Consider the following 26,693-nt stretch of genomic DNA (forward strand, 5'->3'; position numbering starts at 1 on the left):
TGCTAATGTAGGAACCTAAAGCACTTATACCACATCAGTAATTATCAGGATAGGAAAGATAACAAAAGCAACATGATTATAGGGGTTGAAGCGGGCTCCTATTTGCGGCGACGGAAAAAATGGATTAAAGATTCAAAGATAAAAGGAAGAAGAATTAATGCAAGGAAACATGACAAGGGGAAGGGATAAAGAAACGAGGAGGTAAAAAGATTAATAAGAAATACAAGTGACAAAAATGGAGTGGGAGAATTGCAAACAGGAAACCCTCTTACATCTGCAGATCGCTTCCCTAGCTCTGCCATTGCCCATGAGTTCTTGGACCTATGATAATTACCCGTTCCGCCCGATTGGAATGACTGTGGGGGAACCAACCCGTCGATTTAATTTCACATGAATCAGAAGACCATGCGGTAGCCAGTGGCGTAACAGGCGGGGGGGGGGCAGGGGGAGGGCAAGTTGCCCCCCCCCCTGGCGGATTTCACCGGGAAAATAAATGAAAAACGGGAAAAAGAAAAAAGGGAGGTAGAAAAAAAGGGAAAGGGGAAGGAAAGGGGAAAAGGAAAGGAGGAAAAGGAAAGGGAAAGGGAAAAGAAAACGATGAAAAAAAAAACATTTTTAATGGAAAAGGAAGGAAAGCGGGAAAATGTACGAAAGAAGAACATTTGAGAAAGAAAAAATCATTCCGAACTAGGCCTATGTAATGCAAAAGCACGGTGGGAAATAAATTAAAAGATGACAAAATGGTAACAATAGCGGGAAACGAAGGTAAAATTTAATTAATAAAAAGCTTAATTGGAAAACGAAGAAAAAGGTCAAGAAAAAAAAAAACACGACCGGGCTGCCGATGATTGAAATTAAAGAGCGGAAAATGGATGGACTGCATACAACATTGATCAAAATAGCGGCAATGCGAGGTTTAAATGACTTTGATATCAAGAAATTTCGGGGGCTCCGCCCCGGACCCCAACCCCAACATTGTGTGTGAATTTTATATCATCAAAAATTATGTTTCTTGGTATTATTCATTGAATGTGTGACTTTCGTAACTTTCAGTATTTTCATTTATTATAATCATCAAGGCTACCACATTCACTACCACCGCCACCACCATCATCAGTGTTAATTATCATCACTATCATCAGCAGGATCATTATAGTCAATTATGTCAACAGAACCATCTATGTCATTATCGTAGTTAATGAAATTCTGATAATTTGGGTAAGGAAATAATAAAAATGAGAGAAAGGTTGTAGCGGGAAGGGGTGAGTTTGTTCTAAAGTAAAATCAATGTGAGTAGAATTAAATTAATGTTTTTATCTATATTGCAGTGATGGTAAACATCATTTCTATTCTAGGATGCCACGATGTTCAATAATTTAAACTTCAAAATTCAGTACTTCACGGGTGAAGATATGGGGCCGTAAGCTGCAGGGAGATAATGTAGAATAGGTAACATTAACATTGGTTGGTGTTGGAGTTTAGTTGGCGCTCTTCAATCTGGTAGATTATCTGCGCCAGGTCGTTTCCATGTTGCTTAATTCCCGCTTCAATGTCCTCGGCCGGCGTTAGACTAGTCTGACCTGTCATATAGCGAGGTGCAATATAATTAAGATTAGTTACCTCCACCATTAAACTGTGCATTTTTGTACTTCATAGTATGCAAACTTTTATAAGAAGCTATGTCGAAACACAATTTTAGTAGTCTTTAAGAATTAACATCACTAAATATAATCCTCAGAACAAAAGGAAGCGAGAGGGAGAGATGGAGAGAGATCAGTGGAATATTCTTATTCGAATCTCTTTGTTTTTTTCACATAATTCAGGATTACTTTATAATCTGCATTTCTTCCCAATAATGTTGCTAGGTCTGATATTGGCGTATTTAATTTCAGGCTTCTTTGCATAGTTCTTCTTTCTCTTTCATATTTATTACAATGTAGTAAAAAATGTTCTATTGTCTCAGGAACCTGACAATGTGAACATAGACCATTTTCATGTTGATTACATTTATACTGATAATAATTCAATTTACATTTTCCAAGTCTTAGCCGGTGAATCATAGTCTCTTCAAATCGAATGAGACCTTGATAACTAATTGTTTCTGCCACGTTGGGTTGGATGCTAAATAAATGTCTTCCTTTAGATGAGGATGCCCATTGAGCCTGCCAGATTTCTTTATAAATCAAAGACATGTGGTTTTTCCATTCCTCTTTGATATATGGAATGTGTAATTCAACTTCTTCTTTTGATGCTCCTTTTTTTGCTAATTGGTCTGCCACTTCGTTCCCGTGAATACCGCAATGGGATGGTATCCATTCAAAGTTGACATAAATATCTGATGATTGTAAAACTTTGATTTTATATAAGATATCAACAATAAGATTGTTTTGAATTCGATTGCTTTCGAGTGCTTGAAGAGCTGACAATGAATCTGTAAAAATTATGATGGACATTCCTCTGTTATCTCCTAGCCAATCAAGTGCCATTACAATTGCTGTTAATTCGGCTCTCATTATACTTACAGAATTTAATCTATAGTATTTTTTAATGTCCAGTTCTGGTATATAAAAAGCAGAGCCGGTTCTCTTGTCTTCTTGTTTTGATCCATCAGTGTAGATCTTTAGGTAACCTTTCCATATTGTATGTGTCCTTTCTAAGACACAGTTTTTCATATCTTGTACTAAGTTACGTTGTTTGTTGATAACATTATGGATATAGTAAGATATATTTGGTATTGCATATGACCAAAAAGGTTCTCGTAATATTCTTTGGCCTAGTTGTTCAATTTGGATTTCTTCATTTGGCTTACATGCTCTAACTACAAAGGGTCCATGACCTACTTTCCAAGTAAATTGATCAATATACCAGGAAGGTTCAATAATTTCTAAAGTAGGATGATGAGTATCTCTATTTGTTAAAAGATAAAACATGTATTTATCAACATACAGTTCTCTTCTTAGTTGTAAAGGTCGTTCACCACATTCAACCTGCAGTGCTTCAAGGGCAGGGTTATATACTGCACCAGTTATTATTTTCAGTGACTGATATTGGACTGAATCTAATTCTTGTTTTAGTGAAAGGCTAGCCGAATCGTATAACTCACATCCGTAGTCTAATATGGATCTAATAAGACCTTTGTATATAATATAAAGAATCGTTTTATTATTTCCCCAACTCGTTCCTGCTATACACCGTAACAAATTGATTCTTTTTGAACATTTGAGTTTTATATAATCTATGTGCTTTTTCCAGGTGAGTTTCACATCAAACCAAATACCCAGAAACTTATATTCTTTGTATTGTGGTATAGAGTTATCTTTAACCTTAATATTTACCTCTATATGCTGCCTATTGGTAAAAATCATAACAGCAGACTTTTGAGGAGATATAATCATACTCCAGGTTGAGCACCATTGTTCAATCTCTTTTAAAGCTTTCTGAATTTTCTTTTGTAGAAAGTCAAGATTTCTGCCTGAACACCATATGGCAATATCATCGGCATACATAGAGATTTTTACAGATTTTTCTTTCAGTTTTAGATCATTCAACATTAAATTGAACAAAATTGGACTAATCACACTACCTTGGGGCGTTCCATTTTCCAGAACAAACTGTGAAGATAACTGACCATCAACTTTTACCTTGCAATATCGATCTTGTAAAAATGAATTAATCCACTGTAACATTTTTCCTTTTATACCAGCTTGATGACATTTAAATACTATTCCCTTTCTCCATAAAAGGTCATATGCTTTTTCAAGGTCAATGAAAATAACTAGAACATACTCTTTGTTAGCTAATCCTTTCTGTATATCTGTTTCTAATCTAAGGAGCTGATCTAAAGAACTTCTATTTTTTCTAAATCCAGCCTGTGTTGGTGTCAGGATACTGCATCGCTCCATGAACCATACGAGTCTATTTTTAACCATTCTTTCCATCAGTTTGGAGAGAGTTGATGTCAAGGAAATGGGTCGATATGAAGAAGGGTTCGTTGGATCTTTACCTGGTTTAAGTACAGGGATCTGGGTAGAATAATGCCAATCTGTGGGTAGAATTGAGGAATTCCAAATACTTTTTATTAAAACTAATATGAACTGAAGAGCTATTTTTGGTAGGTGTTGTATCATAATTGACTTGATACCATCTGTACCTGCTGCAGAATTTTTCATATCCTTAACAGCGCTTGTTAATTCATTATATGTGAATTCATCATTAAGAGGTGTTTCAGAGGAGTAGCTTTCTTCGATCGTATTTCGTATCAAATTTTCAAATGAATTTCTTCTAATAATCTCGTCATTGTCTAATCGATTGTCGATCGTTTTAAAAGCCTTAGCAATCAATTCTGCCTTTTCTTGAGCATTAGCTATTGGTGTATTGTTTCCTGTTAATAAATTGGGAAATATATGTTTGGAGACAGAACCATTTCGTAGTCCTTTCACCATATCCCATACTTTGCCTAAGTTGGATGTTCTCCTCAAAGACTGACAGTAGTTTAACCAGTATTCCTTTTGTGTTCGTCTCTTTATTTTTTGAGCATATGCTTTCTTTTTCCTGTACATTTCCAAGTCATCCTTTCTAAAATGTCTATTTAATCGATTTCTATATTTATTTCTTTCTTTGATTGCTTCTTGGTATTCTAGTGTCCACCAAGGTACTGGGTTTTTTGCTTTTCGATTTCTGCCTGCTTTGCGAAGGGTTTCTTCTGCCACTTCGTTAATAATCTGCAAAATCAAATTGTACTTATCTTGAATATTCAGATCATGTGAAAAATGTAATATCTTTATTTTACTAAATTTATGCTTCAATCTTTCCCGATATATTTCCCAGTTTACGTGCTTGAAGGACCAATTCTTTTCATGAGGATTGATGTTATCATCTACAAATTCTATTTCGTGCAGTGAGCACTTGATAACATTGTGATCGCTCCCGAAATTTCCTAGCACGTTCCATTTTAGTTTGCTGGCGATTTCCTTCGAAGCAATTGTTAAGTCTAGGCAAGACCTTGTCCCTGTATGGATGTCCATTCTTGTAGGCGTCCCATCGTTCAACACAACTAAATCATGTTTTGTTATAAAGTTTTCAACTAATGTCCCATTACTATCTCGCTTTATGCTACCCCACAGAGGGTTGTGTGAATTGAAATCACCTGTAATTATTATGTTTTTTGAACAATTTTCAATCAAATTTTCTAAATCTCGCAATTCTATCTTTTGACAAGGATTATAATAATTGATTAATGAAATGACCTTGTCATAAGTGAGAATGTCAATTCTTTGATATTCCTTGATTTGAGGGAAATTGACTTCTTTGAAAGTAACTGTTTTATGCACATATATTGCAATTCCTCCTCTTCCTCCTTGGCCTCTATTTTTTATTACTGGGATGAAATCTGGAATTGCTAATATATTAAAATCAGTGAACCATGTTTCTTGTAAACATATCAAGGCAGGGATGGAGTTTAATTCTACATTTTCTATTAGCTCTTTGTAAAAGTCTGGACCGTGAGCATTCATGCTTTGGGCATTCCATTGTAAAATATTTAAAGGCCGAGCGTTAATTGTATTTGAGCTGTCTTTATTACTGAAGACGATCGTGGATCATCTCTGGAGACACCTCGTTGATGACTAAGCATCGCTTGGCTGCCTCAACCACTAATCTAATTCTGTTTGAATGAGAAGTTTCTTTGTCAAGGTTGTTAACTATAAAAGTGATGAATGCCAAAAAGTCGACTCTAGCATTTTCTGTGGATGCGGGAATTACAGGTCCAGACTCTTCTGCTTCATTAGGCCTATGATTATTCTCTTTACAAGTGAATTCTTGCGCATCTGTCTGTACAGACTTTTCCGCCGTTTCTGTTTGAGTGGATATGGTCGCCGTTTTTATTGTCGACCTCTTTACCGTTGGTATTTGATCTACTTTAGCTTCCAAAATATTCGGTTGATCTGGGATTTTCTTTCCTTTGGGGGGTTTGATAATATTCTTGTTTGATGATTCACGATCTTTCGAGTGATTTTCTTCTCTTTTTTCTTGATGGTATATTTTTGTTGCTTGAGCATAAGTTAAATTATTTTGCAGGCTGACATTTTGAATATTTTTTGCTTCCTTATAATAGGTACATCCTTGATAGGCCGCTGAATGATTAAGGTTACATCTCAAGCATTTTGGGCTATCTTTATTGGGGCACATTTCAAAAGTGTGGGCCTCACCACATCTTACACATCTTAAATGACCCTTACAATTCTTTTGGATGTGCCCAAATTGCTGGCATTTATGGCATCTTGTTACAGTAGGGACAAACTCATCAACTACATATTTTTGGTATAGAAAGGAGACATGGTGTGGAAGATTTGGTCCTTTGAATACTAAAAGAACAGAAGGGGTTGGTGATAATTCACCGTTTATTCTTTTATTGAATCTCTTTACATACGTCACACCTTGTTCTTTCAAGAGTTCATTGAGTTCTTCCTCCGTGATTAGTGTATCTACTTTATGAATAACACCACGGATTTGAGTAATGGGTATATATTGTGCAACCTTGACAGGGGTGTGACTTAATTCAGTCATTTCTAAAATCTTTTTCATCTGTGTTTCATCAATACAAGTAACTTTCAGGCCTCCCTTTTCTTTCATATTTTTACTCACCTCACCATACTTTGAGTTGATTTCTTTAATGAGTTTTGCTGGGCTTATTTTGCTTATGCTTGAATTCTCGTCTACATCTCTTATTTCTACTATCATAGATTTATTCTCACTTCTGACATGTCTGATATTCTGCTTTTTACGATTTGAACTCGACCCTTCTTTGTTTTCGAAACTTCCTTTCCTAACTCTCTTGTCGTCTTCATTTATAGTTCTTGTACTTGCTTTTCTCTTTTTTCTCTCCACTTTTCGCCACTCCATTTCACTCTCAACTTCTGTAGAACTCTCTCTATCATTTGATTTATTGAGATGAGCTTGGAATATACCATGTTTTCTATTACTGCTCGGGGTCATCATTACATTACCAATTGCGGCTTGATAATATGCTTCTTCTCCCGAAGAAATATATGTTTCTTCCGTTTCCATTATCCCTTTTTGGATAGTTTGAATATTATTAGAAGTACTGTTAGCATTGGGTTTTGTTAGTATGTTGGTTAGTTTACTGTAAATGTGCTTTTGAATTTCGCTGACAGGCTTACCAATCCGCTGTCCGAATCGAAAGAGTTGGTTCATAAGCTTCTCAGAGTCTCGTTTTCAAATATAATGACACTTGTTGGATAAAAATCTATAAGACTTTCGCTTTTGCTGAAAGAGTAGTTCCGAAATCATATAAATCCACAGAAAATAAAGCTCAGATCAGTGCAGATCAGTGCAGCTCAGTGCAGCTCAGTGCAGCTCAGATCAGATCAAACATTAGATCATTACTCTAAAATAAATGGAATGTAATTATTATTTATATTAGTTAGTACACTTACTGGCCTAAAAGCAAAAGCAAATAGGGCCATGATAAATTATAGTCTTCTCCATCAAGAGAATTGAACATTATTGACCTTTCAGGATTGCTTGGCATTGATACTCATAGAACTGTTCATATTTTTTTGCCCAGGCCTATGATCATGAAAAAGCAAGATCACTCACCCGTATAGTAGAGAATCATTGACAATAGCATGCTCAGCGGGTTCGCCACAGAAAACAATGGGAGACGCTCACATACTTTAATTCCCTATATCCGCTGTCGTGATTAGATGAACCTACTTCAAAAGACCGTTGGCCCGTCCGATGGGGAATCTTTTGTAATAATATAGTGTATTATAGTACGTGTAGTAACTACCGTCCCGACTTCTTTTGTGCTATTTAAAAGATTTCTTTCACCATCATCGAGTAGCGATTAGCGTGTAAAATCGCATAAATTATCTCACATAACGGATCTAATATTCATGATTACCAGCATCACCATAGTCATTACCATTATCTTTCATATATTTTTAATTATATAAAATATAAAATTGATATTGGAGAACGATTGGGAATAGATAATGAATGAATGATGATGGTGATGATGATAACTATGATGATGATAGTGATAATCATAACTTTGAAGTGATATTAACGGACATGATAATGCGAATAATAATATCAGTGATAATGTTGATGATTGAATATTAACAAATGAAGATGATTGGTATATTATGCAGCAATGAACCATGTACAACTTGAGACGCGTTTTTCCTTTATCAGTTTTGTTATAAAAGGTTTTCATAATCATTATCCTGAAATACATAGATTATATTTCGATTAAAAAGAGAGAGAATGGATGGCCATCTAATTTTCACCAAAAATTTAAGTAATTGCACAGTTCACAGTAGGCTGAAAACCGTAGAGGGGCTTCAAATGCGGCGGGAAAGGCTATTTAACCCCCACCCCCCCCCAAAAAAAAGCTTCAACACGGATTTTAATTTCTCTTTTGAATCTGCCTGTTTATAACTTTCTGGTAGATTTTTCCAGAGTTGGATCCTGGGGGGCAAGGGGCCCGCCCCCTCCCTCCTTCCTCTATTGGCGGAGCAAAAAAGCCGGGGGAAAGAAAGACAAAAAAAAAAAGGGAAATGAGAGGAGAGGAGAAAAAAAAACATAGGAGGAGGAAAACTATTGAATAAATAAGATGAGAGAAAGACTTCGAAAACAATTTTTAAAAATTCTTTCATGTCATTATATAACATTTTCGCTCAAGCTTCGCGCTCGCATTGCCTTTTAGGTGATTTACACATATGGAACTTAAAATATCAAATTTTGAAGTCAATACACATAACATTTTTTAGCTCGGAAATTGAAATCATTTTTTAAAAAGTGTTCTGTAAAGATTTATTTTTTGTATTGTCTGATTATTAACATTTTGTGCTCCCGCTGCGCAAAATTTGGTGTATCAGGTACCTATTATTTTCCTGTATTCCATTTTAGCTATCAAAATATCCCTATTCATGTCAGATTGTATAAACGTATTAGCTAGCGCTGCATGCTCGCATTTTGATTGGTGAGTTATGAAAATTTCAATATTAATTCTATTACAAACTAATCAATATCTCCATTTTATTACAGTTTATCGACAATTTTCAGCTGGCAATTTGCGCACACATTGATTGTTGAAAATATATTACTCATGCATCTTATTCATAATTACAAAAGTGCCTTAAATATATTATATATAATATTGACAGATTTCGTGCTCTGATTAGGCTTATTAGATGAATAAATTAATTTAATTTTCACTGTTTGGATTCCCCCTTGAAAGAAACCAACAAAATTAAGCTTTGCGCTGTAGGGGGGGGGGGGGAATTTTGCGTCCTCTCTCTGTATTGACGAAAGCTGGATCCGCCCTGATAAAATGATCCCTTTTCAAGCTCGCAATTCACGCTTGAATTATTAAGTCTGATACTTACCCTCTCGATGACTTTGAAATATTTTGGCTGTAACTAAATCGAGTATAACATTTGTTCTATGAAACTTGATTTTGTAACATTTATTATAAAGATGCTAATGAACAAATCACATTTGGTTTACATATCATAAAGCGCCTTCTCATATTCCAATTTTACCTAAAACGTAAGTATTTTATTTTCAAACGAAATCTATGAAAAGGGTGCAGTGAGGCTTTCATTTTTATGCCAAATAGTCTCATAATTAGGATTAGCAGCAAACACGGTTTTCGAGTAGAAGACACATCGGGGAACATCAAAGTATCAAGAGAGTCACCCGCGCTGACAAAGTGATAATCTCCTATTGAAATACCCCAACCAATCAAGAGGTCATCTTTCTATTAAAATCCGCCACCAGTCGGACCACCTCAGTGTTCAAGAATATAGGGTAGTCTCCCCAATCAAGAATGGGGTAATTTAAATCTACCTTGACAATGGGGTAAGCCGTTAAATACAGCTTGCAATACGCTGACCCATTTTATTTTCAACGTCCGGCTTTCGGGGAATTAAAATGAGCATCAAATGGGTAGTTTTCTTGTGCTCGTTTTGTCCCCATACTAGAACCTTGATTTTGTTTCTTTTCGCTTTTATCAACACATTTTTAATTAAGCATGTAACTTCCCTCTTTATAGGTATATCCTTAATATGAACATTCGAGTTATATCCTTTGCCTTTCATCTCTCTGTGTATTTTAATAACCAAATATATTTGGAAAATGGGTGTTTACCAGGCAAAAGTGAACGTCATTACTTGTGTATGAACGACATATTCTCATTAAAATACATGCGGTGAGTTTCAAAGGGGGCACAATTGTATAGAAATGGCATATTTATATTAACAAAATTGATAATGGCTTTCAAATGGGGGGGGGGGGGGGGGGCGCACCGGCCGGATGCTCCCCCCCCCCCCCGGATTCACTACATAACTGTACCCTCCAGGTGCAGAATATAGACCCACTGACTTCTTTTATAGAGGTCAAAAAATAGACCACAATACTTTTGACAGCCCAACTATTGTTTATACGGCGCCTATTGGATTGTATTGTGTTACTCCGGCAGGATCCGCACCCGCATGCACTCCATCCTTGTTGACCTAGTATGCCAAATACCTCGGTCACATTTGTTCTAAGGCGAGTCGAAAACAGCCGTTTTAAGTTTTTGTACCAGCTAAATATAGGAGGTTTCTGTTTTCGACTCGCCGTATGGCCGCCGTAGAGCAAATGTGACCGAGGTATTACCATTTCCTGTACGTTTATTGATTTTTATTTTGTATATTTAAATATGCAAGCTATACAGAATGCAGCTATACGATTAAGAGGTGAAATAAAAAGTTGGAATGAAAACTATAGGCCAAAGAGGCTTTCGTATTACTAACTTTACGTCGGTAAATTATGTTTACCTTAGACACTGGGAATCTAATTTGCAATATTTGACACACACACATTGCAGATTAATTTTGATAGGAAGAAGAAATCAACGGCAATATACACGTATTGTACAAGTCAAACGTGAAGGTTAAAAAAATAATAGGTATAGAAAAGATTTTAAAAAATTCAAAGGAAGAAATGAAGTTGGGTGAAAAAAGGAACCATTAGAATTAAGTTGACAAAATTGAATATTGTAAGTAGAACAGCAAAATTGAAAGAAATAATTAAGTCACCCCCCCCCCCCAGCGGACTGGTTTGAATGGGTGGGGTCACCATGCATAGAATCATGGTACTTGTGGATGCCTCAGCCTCAGACCCCCTTCGGTTCTGTGGCTCCTGGATGGTAATCAAGAACACTATAGTATCAGAGCACTCTAGATCACAGGGGAAATTTATATAAGATAATAAAAACGGATCCCAGGTATAAAGATAATATAGCTTTTCCTGTCCAATATCATGTCGGAGTCACTTAAATGTGTTAATTTGCATTTTAATTCACGCGATATTTTTCATCGGTCATTCATATTTATATTGTCTAATGTTATGTTTTATATATTGTAATTATTGCATTAAAAATTTGTTTGGAAAAATGAATAAATAAATGAATGAATGAATTCAAAGTTTAGAATGGGATTAATAGAACACGCTATAATTCCTTTATAACTACTCAACTCGATTCATGGTCAATACTACCTCAACTTTGATAATTTCAATATTTACTTTTAAGTGCTTTTGATTTCGTTCGAAGGTAAAGATGTTTGTAATGGCCTTACAAAGTAACGAAAGTACTTTTTGTTCTGAATTTCGGGCAATGAAATTCAAGAATTGTGCATTTAAGCTACAATTACCGATATGACTGCTTGAGCATCCAATTTATTTTTTAAAGTTCAAACTAATGATATTTTATTCGTTTGTTTTGCACGGCATCTGTATTATGTGTGCATAAATAAGTTTCTAGAATTTAAATGTTTAAACAAATGCAGTGGCGCACCTAGGATATTCCACAGGAGGGGGGGGGGGGGAGAATCGCCCCAAAAAGTCCTCAACAGGATATAAAGGACATTTCACAGCAAAAACAAATTGACAAGCAAAAAAAAAAAAAGGTCTTCAACTTCTCGTCAGGGGGAGGGGGGGGGGGGATTTCAACGATGCTCTTAGTTTTCAGCCTTTTTTCTACAAAAAACGTTTGCATTTTATGCTTTTTTTTTGTCACAGTAGCGTTTCAATGTATTAATTTAAATGCCGTCATTTTTGGACCCAGGTATGATTTATATTGTATCTTTTGCGAGGGTTTTTGCATTTCGTTTACAAAGATGTTAAGGACAATTCCATATTTTTCCTTTTCACCCGACAATGCTACGTGGGCTCAGTGTGATGACAAAAATCTTACCCGCGCCTGAACACTTACTTTCAGAAATTCAATATATTAACGTTATGTTCTTCAAAATAAAACAACATGCTCGTGCTGAAGGGCTAAAGCTTAATTGTTCTATTAAAGAAATGAAATCTAAATCTAATTGAACTTTGTCATATACTGAAACCCGATACGAAAAATTATCAACAGAAATTGTGAAAGCGTAACTTTGGAAAATATACCCCACTGGACTAGGCACACCGATACAAGGACACAACGATATTCAGATCAGTGACTAGAGATCGGGCGTTTAATAGTTTGCCTAAAAACGCCGATATCGTGGACATAGAGGGCGCTCATGCAAAAACATCTTATCGGAGAGCCAACCGGGAGTGTCAAAAGAAAAGATAAAAGCGCACGCTTCCGTTTTCGCTGCAAAAGGGCACGCTGGCGTCTTGAATGGCAAGAGCACTGACCCTTAGGTAAGGAAAATTGACAATGGCACGTTCAACGGGTTCGCCGTAGAATATAAAGGAAAAGACGCACGCACACCTTTGACAAGACGCCTTACGACAGCAAAACAAGTTTGCTTTCATCCCGAACTCTGTCCCCCGTATGATTAAATACAAAGATGGACCAAAGGACACTCCTGGTGCTCTAAAAACATTACGAGTGTCAGACTTATAAAACTGTGAAGTTAGGATCAGGCTTAAAGTAACTTTATAAAAAAGTTACTATAATTTACTTTCACCAGTTATATCAATCAATAAAAAAAAATCATAAACTAACAATACAATGGATACTTGTTGGAAGTATTTTCTCTGTTTATTCGTGTCAGATGCTCACTTTGACTGTTGTATTGTTAAACAGTAATTTATCTTGAAGGCATATAGATAAACTGTCCCTGCTCTTTTTTTGAACCTGAAAGGGAATTAAATTGAACCCTCTTGTAATTTTTTTCTTAAGCGTGCATTAATATAAATCTACAATGTTCGTTTTTTATTCAATGTTTTACTTTTTTCTTGTTTTATCCATACAATCCTATAAGTCTAGGATAAAATATCAACTCTTTCTGAAGAACAAATATGCAAGTTTATTTGTATGTAATTCCATGCATAAATTCATTATTACTTGTAAAATTATAAGCATACTTACAATCTTACTATGTTATGACAGAAAATGTAATTGACATAAAAATATGCACTCTTAACGTGAGAGGGTTAGGCAATTATTTTAAAAGACGATGTATATTTAATTGGATTAGAAACTCTGATTTTCATCTTATCTTATTTCAAGAAACACATAGCACTCCAAACACTGAAAATGTATGGTGTCAAGAATGGGGCTATAAAATTGTATTTAGTCACGGTAGATCGGACAGTGCAGGAGTATGTATATTGTTTAAACCTTCTGCTGCTTATGATATTTTAAATGTTACACGTGATGACTCGGGGAGGATTATTATAATTATTTTGAAAGTGAATGGTACACCGGTTACCGTGGCCAATGTGTACGGCCCAAACATTGACGATGATGCATTTTTGTTGAGATTACACACTATGTTAAATGAGAAAGGGGAAGATCCATTTATTATCGAGGGTGATTTTAACACTGTGTTAGATGCTACAATATATAGGTACCCGAATCCAATTCAAAACCACCCAAAATGTAATGATGCAATTAACAATATGATTTTAGATATAGATTTAATAGATATTTGGAGAACCTTAAACAAACATGAATATAAATATACATGGAATTCACCAGATTTTACCAAAAAAAGTAGATTGGATTATTTTCCTATATCGAGAAGCCTTGCATCATCTGTTGAAATATCATATATATCATTTGGCTATAAATCTTATTACTCTCTTGTATCACTGTCATTGAGAAAATCTGTGCCAAAAAGAGGACCAGGTTTCTGGAAACTGAACACTTCCTTACTTAATAAACAAAATAATGTAGAAACTATCAGAAATGAAATACATCATACAAATAATCAGTATCTATAAATAATGAAAAACAAATAATCATTATTTATAAATAATAGAATGTCGAACTATTATTATTTACAAATAATGAAGTATTACTTGTAATTATATATAAATAATTAGAAATGTTATTTTATATAATAGTAATTATTTACAAATAGAATGTAAATTATGTGTAAATAATAATTATTATTTAATGAATAATGATTATGTAACAAATAATTGTTCTATATAATATTGGTACAATCGGCGCCTCATATGTAACGTGGGATCTAACTCAGCTCGACTCACGTTAGCTTGCTCCATGCTACCGATGCATGTCGTGTCCGACCGCGGCCGGGTCCGGCCGCCTTGGGGCCATTGCATGCAGGCATGTCCGCATATGGGAATGATACGATGTAATATCGATGTGGCAGATATGGCAAGTTCCGACTCGGAGTCCTCGCATAAGACACAGTAGAAGTCCGGATCTATTCTAAGTTAGTTGAGCCACATAGCTGATTTGCTTGTTTGTTATGTTAAAACAGTAGTCGAGTACATCTTATTTAAGGCACTTGCCGGCTTAAAACGAAACTCGAATTTCAATTTCATTTTATTTTCCCAGCGTGTTTGTCCCATTGAAGACAACGTTAGAAAAAAAATCGCACCGAAATGAAAAAAATTCGTCAGAAATAAAAAACGCGTGTGATTACCAACGCGACGCGAGTGAATATAATAAGCCTGAGGAGAATCCGTTATTGATGACACATCCTTCAATGTTAGAGTATAACAATTGTATCCAACGTACAAAACATTCATCAAAACCAAACTTACGTAATACTGTATACAAAAACTTCCAATCAACCATGTCGAATGCTTTTTCGAAAGCTATACAGAGTGCAACACCCAGTATATTTCTATATTTACAATAATCCATTGTGTCAATAAACAGTCTAATATTCTCGCCGATGTAACGGCCTTTTAAGAAGCCACACTGTTCTTCATGAATAATTGGGTCTAATACTTTTTTTAACCTAAATGAAATGATCTTAGCCAAAATTTTATAATCATTATTCAATAGTGAAATAGGACGCCAGTTTTTCAAAAGAAGTATATTTTTGTATTTTTGGGGGATTAAGGTAATGACTCCTCTCCGCATTGATGGGCAAAGCGAATTAATTTCATAACATTCATTGAAAACGGCACATAATAGAGTGTTGATATCGTTCCAAAAAGTTCTATAAAATTCTATTGGAAGACCGTCTGAACCCGATGTTTTATCGTTAGCAAAAGTACACATCACATCAAAACATTCCTTTTCTGTTATTTTTTTACTCAACAAAGATCGTACATTTTAACTTAGTTTTGGTATATTTAGGTCGTCAAGAAAATTCAAAGTCTCTACACTCTCTTCTGATGAATAGAGTTTACCATAGAAAAATCTCTCTTCTTCCAGTATTTTTTTCATATCTGTAACAAGACCATTACTTGTCTCCAATTTTGTAATACATTTCTTTTCATAATTTTTTTTTTCCAAATTGAAAAAAATATTTTGTATTCCGTTCTCCTTCCGCCACCCATTTTGCTCTCGTCCTTACAATGTTTCCGCGGACTTGTTCTTCTTGTAATTCTTCAAATTCTTTTTTTCTTTATTTCTAGGCTTTGTAACAATTTGTACTAGAAATTTGTACTATAAATTCTAGGTATAATGATTCGTCAACATAAGAATATAAAAGGAATCTCCATAGAAAATTATGATTTAAAATTAAGCCAATATGCAGACGATACTGTGATTTTTCTCCATCCCACCGAATCCAATTTGCAGATGTGTTTAAAAGTTTTGAATGATTTTAACTATATGTCAGGACTGAAAGTTAATATTGATAAATGTAACGTCGTTAGACTTGGTAATTTTGAAGGTTTTGTTTGTCGAGATACTCCTCTCTCATGGCCAAGTGATTTCATTTTGTATCTTGGTATAAAAATTCCACTTAACGATTGCCATAATTATTATGAGCTCATTTACAAACAACAAGTTAAAGAAGTGAAATCGACACTTCGCATTTGGAATCTTAGAACTCTTACCCTATACGGCAAAATTGTGATTTTAAAAACGCTTATAATCCCGAAATTTATATATGTATTTGGTATAATACCGAATCCACCACACCAATTTTTTTGTTGAACTGCAACAACTCTTATTTAACTTCCTATGGAGCAACAAGCCAGATAGGATAAAAAGATCTTTACTTTACAACGATTATAAAGAAGGCGGGCTTAGAATGCCACATGTGTGGAATTTTAATTATGCAATAAAAACAGCTTGGGTAAAGCGTTAGTTAGACACGGACAATAATGTGAAGTGGAAACTGTTTTTGAAACGGTTACTTAACAGGTTTGACGATTTGTTTTTTTCAATGTAATATGAAGTCTGTTGATTTGCATATCAACTTTGATAATGTATTTTGGAAAGACGTTCTTTATGTATGGACTTTTTATGAATACTACAACCCTGTAAAATTTAAAGAAATTATCTCTCAAACTCTTTGGCTTAACTCACACATCAAAGTTGATAAAATAATAATTTTATACAGAAACTGGTTCCAAGCTGGTATGCGATATGTCAAAGATGTTTTAAATGTAGACGGTTCATTTATGACATATGAACAAATATGTAATAAATTTGGAAATTAATCGTTTTCATGCTATTTCTTTTTCTCTATTACATGCTATACCATTAGAATGGAAAATGTTAATAAAAAATGTCCATGACATCAATCACGATTATCACATGGTAGATGAAAGATTAAGTCATTTTACGAAAAGTAAAAAGGTTACGAAATTGTGTTATAATATTTTTTTTAGAAAGGAACATGTCCCTTTCTATGACGAACCAAGAAATCAAATTGCAAGATGATTTGAGTGATAATTTGTCAGACTCTCATATTTGGAACTCTCGCTTCCCTCTTTTGTATAAGTCATCAATTGACAATAGACTTCGAAACTTCCAATTAAAATTCATTTACAGAAGAATTTAAACACAATATTTTTTATTAAAAATTGGAGTAAAAGATTCTCCTTTATGTAATTTCTGTGAAAACCACGTTCAAACAATTGCTCATCTATTTCTTAGATGTAAATATGTAATTTCATTTTGGAACAAAGTTCATGAGTTGTTGAAGGCGAAGCATATAAGAAGTACACAATTCAGTGACATTGAAATTTGTTTTGGAGTTATAACCCTCAATAATTTTCATCTTAGCAATATTATTGTGTTGTTTGCAAAATATATCATTTATTCGTGTAAATACAGAAATATAAAACCCACTCTTGCTCATTTTATGCTTGGTTTGGAAAAATTGAAACAACCGCGAGAATTATCGCTTTTAAACGTAATTTGATGACCGTGCATCGAAAAAAAATGAATATTTTGTATACAAAATGTACCATTTATTTGAATTGTTTAAAATGTATGCTATTGTTTTCAATTACGATGTATCTGTGCATGTGATACTTATGTATTGAATGAGTTGAGAAAAAAAAATCTTGAAAAAAAAAAGATAATGGTAATTCTACATGTTAAGGGAGGAATGAAACTTTGTTTCAATAGCAATGAGGGGATTTTTAATATATTTTATATAATGAAATATAAAATAAATAGTGAGTGATGTCATCAGTCGCCTAATTTCCAAACCGATCATTTTGTGCATGTACAACTGTTTTGTAAAATCAAGAGAAACTTTAGATGTCATAACTTTCTTATTTTACATCCGATTTTTATTTTTAGTGTTAGGCTTGTTGGACATTTCACATTTTCGACATTATATTTTCTAAAATAGTGGAGCGGTTATGTGACAAAAAATGGCCAAGATGCTCGGATCTGGCAGAAAGTGTGAAATTTGGCACACAGGGGTATTTTTGGGCGCTGATTTAAAAAATTGCCGGCCCCAAGCGATTTGACCATCGGGTCGGCCGCCATTTTGAAATCCAAGATGGCCGCCATGAAAAATCATTAAATGTCATTTTCTTGAGTTTTACATGGCATGTGACACTGAAATTTTGCATATATGGGTATTTTGAGGCACTGATTTCAAATATTACCGGTCCCCAGCAATTTGACCATTTGGCCGGCGGCAAAATGGCCGCCATCTTGAAATCCAAGATGGCCGCCATGATATATTATTGCAATAATTTTCTCGAGTTTTATATGAACTGCGGTCTTGAAATCTGGCATATAGGCCTAATTTGGGGTGCTGATTTCAAAAATTGCCGGCCCCAAGCGATTTGACCATCGGGTCGGCCGCCATTTTGAAATCCAAGATGGCCGCCATGAAAAATCATTAAATGTCATTTTCTTGAGTTTTACATGGCATGTGACACTGAAATTTGGCATATATGGGTATTTTGAGGCACTGATTTCAAATATTACCGGTCCCCAGCAATTTGACCATTTGGCCGGCGGCAAAATGGCCGCCATCTAGAAATCCAAGATGGCCACCATGATATATTATTGCAATCATTTTCTCGAGTTTTATATGAACTGCGGTCTTGAAATTTGGCATAAAGGCTTAATTCGGGGCGCTGATTTCAAATATTGCCGGTCCCAAGTGATTTGACCAACGGGTCGGCTGCCATTTTGAAATAAAAAATGGCCGCCATAAGAAATCATTAATGTAATTTTCTTGAGTTTTACATGACATGTGACACTAAAATTTGGCACAGTTTGGGTATTTTGAGGTGCTGATTTCAAATATTGCCGGCCCCCAGCAATTTGACCATTTGGTCAGAGGCAAAATGGCCGCCATCTTGAAATCCAAGATGGCCGCCATGACATATTATTGCAATAATTTTTCGAGTTTTATGTGGACTGTGGTATTGAAATTTGGCATATAGGCTTAATTCGGGGTGCTGATTTCAAATATTGCTGGCCCCAAGTGATTGGACCATCAGGTCGGCCGCCATTTTGAAATCCAAGATGGCCGACATGTATATCGAAAAATAAGACCCCAAATTTCTTCTCCCTTTCACTGCAAACTTTCGAGTGCACTTAAGCGTATAACCAATACATAAAGACACGTCGATTGAGATCAATAGGGGTGCATGGTAGATATACATGTCGGGTGAACAATGGGTGCGAAGGGTGACCGTTGTTGTATGAGCTTGATTTCACCCTTCATGGAATACACTATTCCACCACACAGATTTGTCATGGTACTATCGCCAATCCTTCTTGCTACGAGTCTGAAACTGCATAGATTTCCCGCTTTACAGGCAAAACGATGGGAGCTATATCGCATACGATATGATATTTCAACAACTGAACTTCTCTTGCAAATTATATATCGAGGAATTCATAATTTTACGACAAGAAAATGTAAAATTTTGAGCTAAACAATGTATATCGTCATAAGTTCGATGGCTAAAAATGAAACACAAAATTCGTACCTGGAACGTGCGGTACGGGCACATTGTGGAAGCCCCATTGAATACTGTATAAAAACGGGCTTATGCACGTGCATATATTATTGTGGTCTTGGGTGAAATAAAATGTGTCTTTTGATTAGATGGTAAATAACCAAGTGTTTTCAAGTAATCAAAATATATGTATCATCCAGGGGCGCCGATCCATTTTTCAGATTGGGGGGGGGGGGCAAAATCATAAAATCAACTTTCCAAAGGCGCTCGATCACACAAAACAAACAAACATACACACACACACACACACACACACACATATATGCCTATATATATAAATATATAATATAGACTCATAAGATAGAGACACATACCTCACCAACAAATGAATGCGAGCTCGAAGCGCGAGCTGAAAATCTAGATATTTCGATCAGAAAAAATTGAGTTTAATGGACGTTTTTAATAAAGAACAAGATCTATCCAACAAAAGATTATTGCAAATCGAAGCGCGAGTTATTTCGAGGTTTAGAACTGAAAACGGGACATTCTATTCACCTATTAATCATGAAAAGTATGGGTTTATTCTACAGAAATGATGCAAGCGCGAAGCGCGAGCTGAAAATTTTTATATTCCAATCTGAAAAGCGGACATTTTGAGCATGATTTTAAATAAAGAACGAGTTGTGTATTTCAATCTCGCTTGCTGATTTCTGTGTAACATTAAAATCTTATTTTATTTTTTGCACATGCGGAATTATTGGGGGGCAAAACGATATGTTTGCCCCCCCCCCCAATATTTTCATTGGTTTGGCGATCGCCCCCCCCCCTGCCCCCCAGGATCGACGCCTCTGGTATCATCAGTCGAAAGAGAAAAAAATAAGCTTTCTTTTGGCGTCCAAGTTGCTTTCTACACGTGTGTTAAGTTTGATGGCATCGCCCACAACTGGGATTGCCCTGTGATCTCCATAGACTTCTTTCGAATTCAGTCATGTTCATCCAATTTATGGCAGCCATCTTGAAATCCAAGATGGCTGCCATAAAAAAAATCATTAAAATAAATCAAGTATCATAATTATAACGTAGTTATTATTTTGAAATTTGACATTTTTGGATATCCATCGTGTGTTCGACAATCTGACAATGGGTGCATGTTCGCCTCACAATCGGGAGTTCAAGCTCCGACAGCATCAGACCAAAAGATGTTAAAAGAGGGGAGTTGCTTCTAACCTGTTTGTCGGTCAACGAATTAAAAGGAAAGTTCAACCTGACAAAAAGTTTATTGAAACAATAACAGAATATATAATGAAAAAAATATTGAAGGTTTGAGGAAATTTCATCAAATATTTTAAAAGCTATTGGAATTTCATTTGGTGTATTTGTGACGTCAGATGCAAGCAGTTCCCCCATGTTTCTTATACTACAAAATCAATGAAATGTAGCCTCCTCAAATAAAATGAAAATGATTTTTATTGAACCCTCAGTATATCAACAAACAAATGATTTCACACCCGCTCCAGAAAGAAAAAAAAATACCCATGATGAACCATTTATGCATTTTATATCACACAATATAATGGGGCAGCTGCTCGTACAGTAGCCTATATGACGTCACAAATCAAAAACTTAGAATTCCAATATCTTTGATGGATCCACCAATATCTTTTTTATATCATATTTTCTTTTGTTTTTACAACAAACTTTTCTCCATGGTGAACTCCCCTTTTTAAGGGATACAGCAACGTCCGATGTGGCGCTGCTAAGTTGCTGCCGAGCTCATGATCTACAGGGTATGGGCAAAATAAATTTTCGGAGCATTTCTGTTACTGAATTTTATTTTGAACAATAAAATGTGTATTATCATCCATCATTAATATTAATTTCATCATCATCATCATCATACTACTATAACCATCAGTACTTCAAGTCTGGAGCAGTTTTCTTCATGTTGATTTGTAATAAAATATTGCAATTATTGGAGCAATATTCTAAAACCAGCAGGCCAAAAACCTGCCTGTATGTCTAAAATGCAGTGCCTCAAATTATTTAAAACCAAGAAAATTATTTTGATTAGTTTTCATTACAGTCGATCCTCTTTAGATTTCAAGAAGGTGGCCATTTTGCAGCATATCTATTGGACAGATTACTGGGGGCATTTTTAATATCCCTAGATGCCATACTTTAAAATAATACGTTATGTGATACTAGATAAAGTGATTTTTTTTCAATGATCTTTTTTCATGGCAGCCATCTTGGATTTCAAGATGGCTGACATTTTGCTTATGACTCGGGATCAGATCGAGGGCCAGCAATATTTGAAATAAGCACCCCACACTCCGTCGATATATCAAAGTGCAATACTGCAGATCATATGAAGAAATAATTTACAGCCTGTCAACAGAAAATGATTGTTCCGGATGGTTATTATTCAACCAAAGCCACTTCAAATGTGTAACTGCAGAAGAAGCTAGCTGGTTTGTTTATGTATGGTGCTTCATACTTACGTAACATCTATATCAGCAATTAAGGGTGCCAAATTATTGTAATCCTTGCAACGGACAAAGATGTGGTTGTGTTGGATTTGTTTTCAGTGCCTATACAATGGGTTTTACTCACCATTATAATGTTGTACATCATTTAAACTTGGTAACCATATTGGAATTCAAAATAGCATCTATTTATTATGTTCTTTTCATTGATCAAGGATGCAAAGATCAAGTTTTCTCTAAATTTAAGGTGTTACAGGCCATACGTAAGCCTTAAGCAAATTATCTTTCATGGCGGCCATCTTGGATTTTAAGATGGCGGCCGTTTTGCTGCTGACCTGGAGGTCAAATTGCTGGGGGCCGGCAAAATTTGACATCAGTGCCTCAAAATACCCCTACATGCCAAATTTCAGAGTCACATATTATGTAAAACTCAAGAAAATGACATTTAATTACTTTTCGTGGCGGCCATCTTGGAATTCAAAATGGCGGCCATTTTGCCGCCGTCCAAATTGTCAAATTACTGGAGGCAGGCAATATTTGAAATCAGTGCCTAAAAATACCCCTGTATACCAAATTTCAGTGTCACACGTCATGTAAAACTCAAGAAAATGACATTAATGATTTCTCATGGCGGCCATCTTGGATTTCAAAATGGCGGCCGACCCGATGGTCATATCACTTGGGGCCAGCAATATTTGAAATCAGCACCCCAAATTAAGCCTATATGCCAAATTTCAAGACCGCAGTTCATATAAAACTCGAGAAAATGATTGCAATAATATATCATGGCGGCCATCTTGGATTTCAAGATGGCGGCCATTTTGCCGCCGGCCAAATGGTCAAATTGCTGGGGGCCGGCAATATTTGAAATCAGTGCCTCAAAATACCCCTTTATGCCAAATTTCAGTGTCAAGTGACATGAAAAACTCAAGAAAATAATATTTAATGATTTTTCATGGTGGCCATTTTGGATTTCAAAATGGCGGCCGACCTGATGGTCAAATCGCTTGGGGCCGGCAATTTTTGAAATCAGCACCCCAAATTAGGCCTATATGCCAAATTTCAAGACCGCAGTTCATATAAAACTCGAGAAAATTATTGCAATAATATATCATGGCGGCCATCTTGGATTTCAAGATGGCGGCCATTTTGCCGCCGGCCAAATGGTCAAATTGCTGGGGACCGGCAATATTTGAAATCAGTGCCTCAAAATACCCATATATGCCAAATTTCAGTGTCACATGACGTGAAAAACTCAAGAAAATGACATTTAATGATTTTTCATGGCGGCCATCTTGGATTTCAAAATGGCGGCCGACCCGATGGTCAAATCGCTTGGGGCCGGCAATTTTTTTAATCAGCGCCCAAAAATACGCCAGTACGCCAAATTTCACACTTTCTGCCAGATTCGAGCATCTTTTTCACATATCTACTGGACTAAAAGTAGAGATGATTGACAAAAAGAATGATTTGATGTTTGAGGGAAAATACATCATATGAAGTACAATAGAATAGAAAATAAAATTCCTTATCCATTTTCGGCAATTTTTTTAAGCAAAAAATCTTCAAAACTAATGATATACATTTTCATGACCAAATTTGCATATGTAAACAAAAATTTATGTTGCTGATTTTCTTATATTAATCGATTAATAAATAAAAATAATATTCTGAAAGTTAAAATAAAATCAGGCATATTTTAGCGGAGATTGACTCTCTCGATTTCGGGCTATATGTAGACTGTCTGAAAAAGGGTGAAAAAGAGTCAATTTGTAGTGATGTCATATATTACGTTATTTTGTCGGGAAGACCACGTATAAAACCCGACAGCAATTCATTTATGTGAATTTTAGGGACTATTTCATCCAGCAATGGGGGCATTTGCTTGTCCGGCATTCGGTTGAATAAATATCCTGGGCTGCCGGACTATAAGCAGAAAGCAATTTTTGTATTGGTGTTCTCAAAGTCCAATTTACCTTCTTGGCTAATTACAGAAAACATTCTCTCAGGCTTATTCGTATATTTCGGGTTGCTGGTGATATTTTGCTTCAGACCGAAATTGCTTAGACCAAAAGCTGCCACAACAAAAATATTCATAAACCCAATAAAAAAAATGAATAAAGATATTATGTGTAAATGGATAAAATATTTGCCAAAATGGGGGATAAACATGAATATAAAGACACAGTGGATAACAAGAAGCTATTGATATAGATTGGTATGTTACTTCTTCTAAACTTTTTTACATCTGAACAACAACAATCTATCAATTTTTTTTAATACTTTGATTGACTCAGCAGAAAGATGCATTGTTTTCTTTATTTTACCGCTTAAAACTGGGCGACATCAAAAGTCACGAGGAAAGCCTGTTGGTGTCATGCAGGAGGTTGTCCAATATTCATGTATTGATGGGTGCTTTTTCCTTCCTTCTTTGCTGTTTGACGTAAGCAAATGCTGGTCTAAAAGTATGGAAACCACTTTACACAAAAAAGGAGATTTGAGAACAACTGTTTCATTCCCTGTACATTGTATTGATCCTTTCTTCTTCCATTCAAAATACATATTATATAGGGTATCGTTCGAATTCAATAGGTTTATGTAGTAAACTAGGTCGCTGAAATTTTTAAAATCCTGTAGATGTATAAACGAATTGGGCGGGGCAACGCGTTCGTAATCTTTCCGTGGAGCGCCATAGACGATGGGTACACTTTCGTGAAGGAGAGCGTTTTTCCAGAACTTCTCCGTGATATAGTCTCTGCATTCATGGTTTTCCAGTGCGAGGTAAAATTTGTGATTCCTTAATACACTCCGGCAAAAGTCCGACCTTCTTTTGCACACTTTGTTTCCACAATATCCATAAGTGTCGACGCTAATGTGCTTTGCAAGTGTTTCTACAAATTCAAGTCGCCGCCAAGACTGCCGTCCGCGTCCACGGCATTTCGATGAAACCCAAGCTATTAATCCAGTTTTTCCCTCGGCCCAATTTCGATTGTCATCAGAAGATATCTGCCCAATGCCGCTATGGTATACCCCATATGATATCGGTATGGTTGATGACAGCCTGTATGTCATTGTAAAATTGTATATACGATCAAGCTTATTGGGGGGTACTGCATATCTGCCAGTCAATGGAGGACTTTCTCTGGAATAAAAAATCCAAGCTTGATTCATTGGTCGCCGCCTCTGTAATTCTACCCAGTTCCATGAAGAGAGATGATAAAAAATGATGGCATCACTATTTACCATAGTTTCATAACTTGTATCCTTTACTAAATTTATCCCGCAGGTTAGCTCTGGACATTCAGCCTTTATCAATTTTTGCGGTGTGCTGCTCCCACGCCATACCTGTACCTGCCGGTAACACCGTGTTTTGTTTTCAGATTCGAAAAAAACTGTCCTGTTGAATTGCTGATAAGGTGGCCTGATCTCTTTCCTAGTAATATCTCGAAACAAATAGTTGGGAGTTGATAGAAAGTTTGCTTGAATATAGCAAGCAAAAAGGAAAAAAATGAAGTTCAGAAATATGAACGTATTTCTTGTCGTTTGCTCCATGCTTATTTCATGCTAAATATTCCAGTGAGCTCTGACACAGCTTTGCACAGCAACGTACGCATTAACACTGACCGCAATAAATAAATGATTTCTAAACAGTTTGGAAGATGTGCATGCCTACAAAGGCGAAACAATGTTGTCGCCTAGTTGCGGGCACTGTTGCAAATGTTTGGCTAGCACAATGGGAGTGAGGGGTTGGGGTACTCTCCTACCCACGACGTGTCAAAACGATTTTTCTTTTGTTTAATTGTCTTAAAATATGCTGTAGGCCAAATCATTCCCTTTCGCCGCTTTTCGACAACATATACTACCAATGTGTTTATGCCTTCAGACACAAACGCATCGATATTTTATCGATTATCTATTGATGTTTTAAAAAATGTCAAATTCTGAGGGATTATTTCCAAATTTTGAGTGTTATCATACAATAATTATCTTAATATTTAGGACATATGGTAAGACTTAATAATATATTTCGTCGTGTATTTAATATCCATATTTTGTGATCAAATAGAATTAGAAATACTTGCACTCTCTTTTTAATACAAATAATTTTTCAGTTTCCCATGAAACTGATGACATGAAAGGTCGCCACTAAATGCTACAGTGTGCTTGTGTATTTCATGTAACTATTCAGAAACTGGAAGCAACATAAATTAATTTGCATTCCTCTGTTAGTACATCCTTTACTTCCATGGTCAGGTGCACGATGGCATTCATACCACGTACGTAAATCCCTCCAACTCAGCGTAAAAAGTGGGCGGAGCTAAATCGGATTTTCACGCCTAGCAACTCTGTTAGCAACGCCTGTTAGCATAGTTTTGTTCAATCTCCATAATGTCTGCGATATTAAGATCCTACAAACCAATGGAATCGTTAAAATTTAGTAAGGCTATGAATGTTTATCATTAACATTGACTGTCGGTGTACAAACTCATACCGAATTGAAAGACAAGTGTCGGTTATATTATGAATTATCAGTCATTTTAATGAGTGATACAAAGTGCAAAAATTTATGAAAATATATCGTAAATTTTATAT

At 35.6% G+C, this 26,693-nt stretch overlaps 2 protein-coding genes across 2 annotated transcripts; both read right to left on the reverse strand.

Moving 5' to 3' along the window:
- Positions 1-5,577: 5,577 nt before the first annotated feature.
- Positions 5,578-6,993, reverse strand: LOC135158091 (uncharacterized). Its single transcript, XM_064115375.1, has one exon. The coding sequence runs from the start codon at positions 6,991-6,993 to the stop codon at positions 5,578-5,580; it is 1,416 nt and encodes a 471-aa protein (XP_063971445.1).
- Positions 6,994-13,032: 6,039 nt separating this feature from the next.
- On the reverse strand, positions 13,033-25,849 carry LOC135158089 (alpha-(1,3)-fucosyltransferase 7-like). Its single transcript, XM_064115374.1, has one exon. The coding sequence runs from the start codon at positions 25,650-25,652 to the stop codon at positions 24,447-24,449; it is 1,206 nt and encodes a 401-aa protein (XP_063971444.1). The 5' UTR covers positions 25,653-25,849; the 3' UTR covers positions 13,033-24,446.
- Between the last annotated feature and the right edge of the window lie 844 nt (positions 25,850-26,693).

The sequence above is a fragment of the Lytechinus pictus genome, unplaced genomic scaffold, assembly GCF_037042905.1.
Source record: "Lytechinus pictus isolate F3 Inbred unplaced genomic scaffold, Lp3.0 scaffold_29, whole genome shotgun sequence".
NCBI lineage: Eukaryota > Metazoa > Echinodermata > Echinoidea > Temnopleuroida > Toxopneustidae > Lytechinus > Lytechinus pictus.